This window comes from Notothenia coriiceps, unplaced genomic scaffold (assembly GCF_000735185.1).
Source record: "Notothenia coriiceps isolate Sejong01 unplaced genomic scaffold, NC01 NC01_scaffold00025935, whole genome shotgun sequence".
In the NCBI taxonomy this organism is placed as follows: Eukaryota; Metazoa; Chordata; class Actinopteri; order Perciformes; family Nototheniidae; genus Notothenia; species Notothenia coriiceps.
The window spans coordinates 1-1,710 of record NW_011358636.1 but is presented as its reverse complement, the minus strand read 5'-3'; the positions used below and the strand labels follow the sequence as shown (position 1 = coordinate 1,710).

General features: G+C 44.0%; 1 protein-coding gene across 1 annotated transcript; it reads right to left on the bottom strand.

Annotated features, from left to right (window-relative positions):
• Window positions 1-558: 558 nt before the first annotated feature.
• On the bottom strand, window positions 559-1,634 carry LOC104956389 (sterol 26-hydroxylase, mitochondrial-like; the record flags this gene model as incomplete). The annotated part of the gene is made up of 2 exons (XM_010783872.1): window positions 1,297-1,634; window positions 559-749 (listed from the first exon to the last, which is right to left on the bottom strand). Coding segments are annotated over exons 1-2 (437 nt in total), but the record flags the coding sequence as incomplete, so codon positions are not given.
• Window positions 1,635-1,710: the final 76 nt, after the last annotated feature.

Sequence of the window (1,710 nt, the reverse complement as noted above, 5' to 3'; positions counted from 1 at the left end):
CTTTCTTGCAAGAAATAGAATACAACAAAGACAGCTGAATGGTTTGATTCTCTATCCACATTTGATAAATAAATTCCCGCCACACATTCACTCCTAATAGTCCGCTTCTCTGGTTCACACGGGCAGAACTCAAACGGACTATCACTTTAAACACAAGTCATGTGCACGAGATGCTGTTCAACAATTGGTCAGACATTAAGGGGGAAAAACACAAATCCAGGCAATTTCCACCGGAGCCTGAAGCATCTTCAGGTTATTTTCATGCTGCTGTTAATCTGGAGATCATATCAACGCTTCCTGTGTTTTGGTCTCAGACTGTGTTCACACCGACCCAAACGAGCCGCACCAAGCGGTGAAACGCTCCAGGGTTCGATTCAACCGGACTAAACAAAGCTGGTGTGAACGAGACCTTAAACTCCAGGGGCCCGATGATGGTGCCCTGAGGAACTCCGTTATCACTTCATCAAGGCATATTCACTAAAGTAATTGTAGTACAAAGTGCAGATTTCTATTCTAACTTCTCTATGTTAATATATATATAATAAAATATGTACTCACTCGACGTGCAGCCCGTAGGCCTGGCCCCTGAGGTCCCGGTACTCCTTCCAGTGCGGCAGATCACACCTGACCGGGAACTTTCCCTCCTGCCGGATCACCTCTTCGATCAGCTCCGGCGACGCCACGTTCACGATGTCGAACGGACCGAACCGGGACCGCCAGATGGGCCCGAAGAGGTTCTTCTGCACATCCTGCAAACAGAGCGTCAAAATAAAAGCATGCAATGTGTTCATTTACAGTGGGGCAAATTATGAAACTTTGTCATAACAAAGCAGTTTATAACTCTATTCAAATTAAAGCATTTATACTATACTGTTTATATTGTAATGTACATATTGTTACATATTTATTGTTGTTTTGAATTGTGGTACACCGTGGCACATATTTCTTGTTGTTTTTACTTTACTAAAAAATGTAATGTTAATTGATTTTGTTGTTATTTTACTTTATTAGCAACCAAATCCATTTTCCTCCCAGGAATTTTGTATTTCTGATTTTAAATGTATAGTAACTTTATAATAACAATAGAAAGTCCACAAAAAACTCAAAACCTGACTTTTTATCTCTCTCACAAAAACAAAACAAAAAAATGTAAGGAGTTTTGCCTGAATGCATTTGCTCTGAAAGGAAACAGTTGTTGCTAAAACATGAAAAAATATTAGTTATTGCTTTTCAGCGGTGTACATAACAGCTACACTGTTAAAAAGAACATGTATCGTGCAGTGGTCCGCTCTGTACCTGCAGCAAGTGGCTCTTGTCCGCGTATCCTTTGATGAATAACCAGTACAGAGTGGTGGCTAAACTGGGGCCGGGCAGATCATCGATGCTCTTTGTTTTCCCAGCCTCGATGTCGGCCTGGAGGTTCAGGGTCTGGTCCAGGCCGGAGGAGCCCCGGGAACGGAGCTCCACACCGGGCCGAGCAGCAGGAAGTGTCCGGGGACAGAGAGCCTGGAGCCGGAGAGCCCGGGTTGTCGAAGAACCCATGGTGGAAGAATCTGTGAGAGTGTTTGTGTGTGTGTGTGTGTGTGTGTGTGTGTGTGTGTGTGTGTGTGCGTGCGTGCGGGTGTGTGCGTGGGTGTGTGGGTGTGTGTGTGTGTGTGTATCACCCTGCATTAAATCAATGTAGGTAGGTTACTGTGTAAAAAGATCATT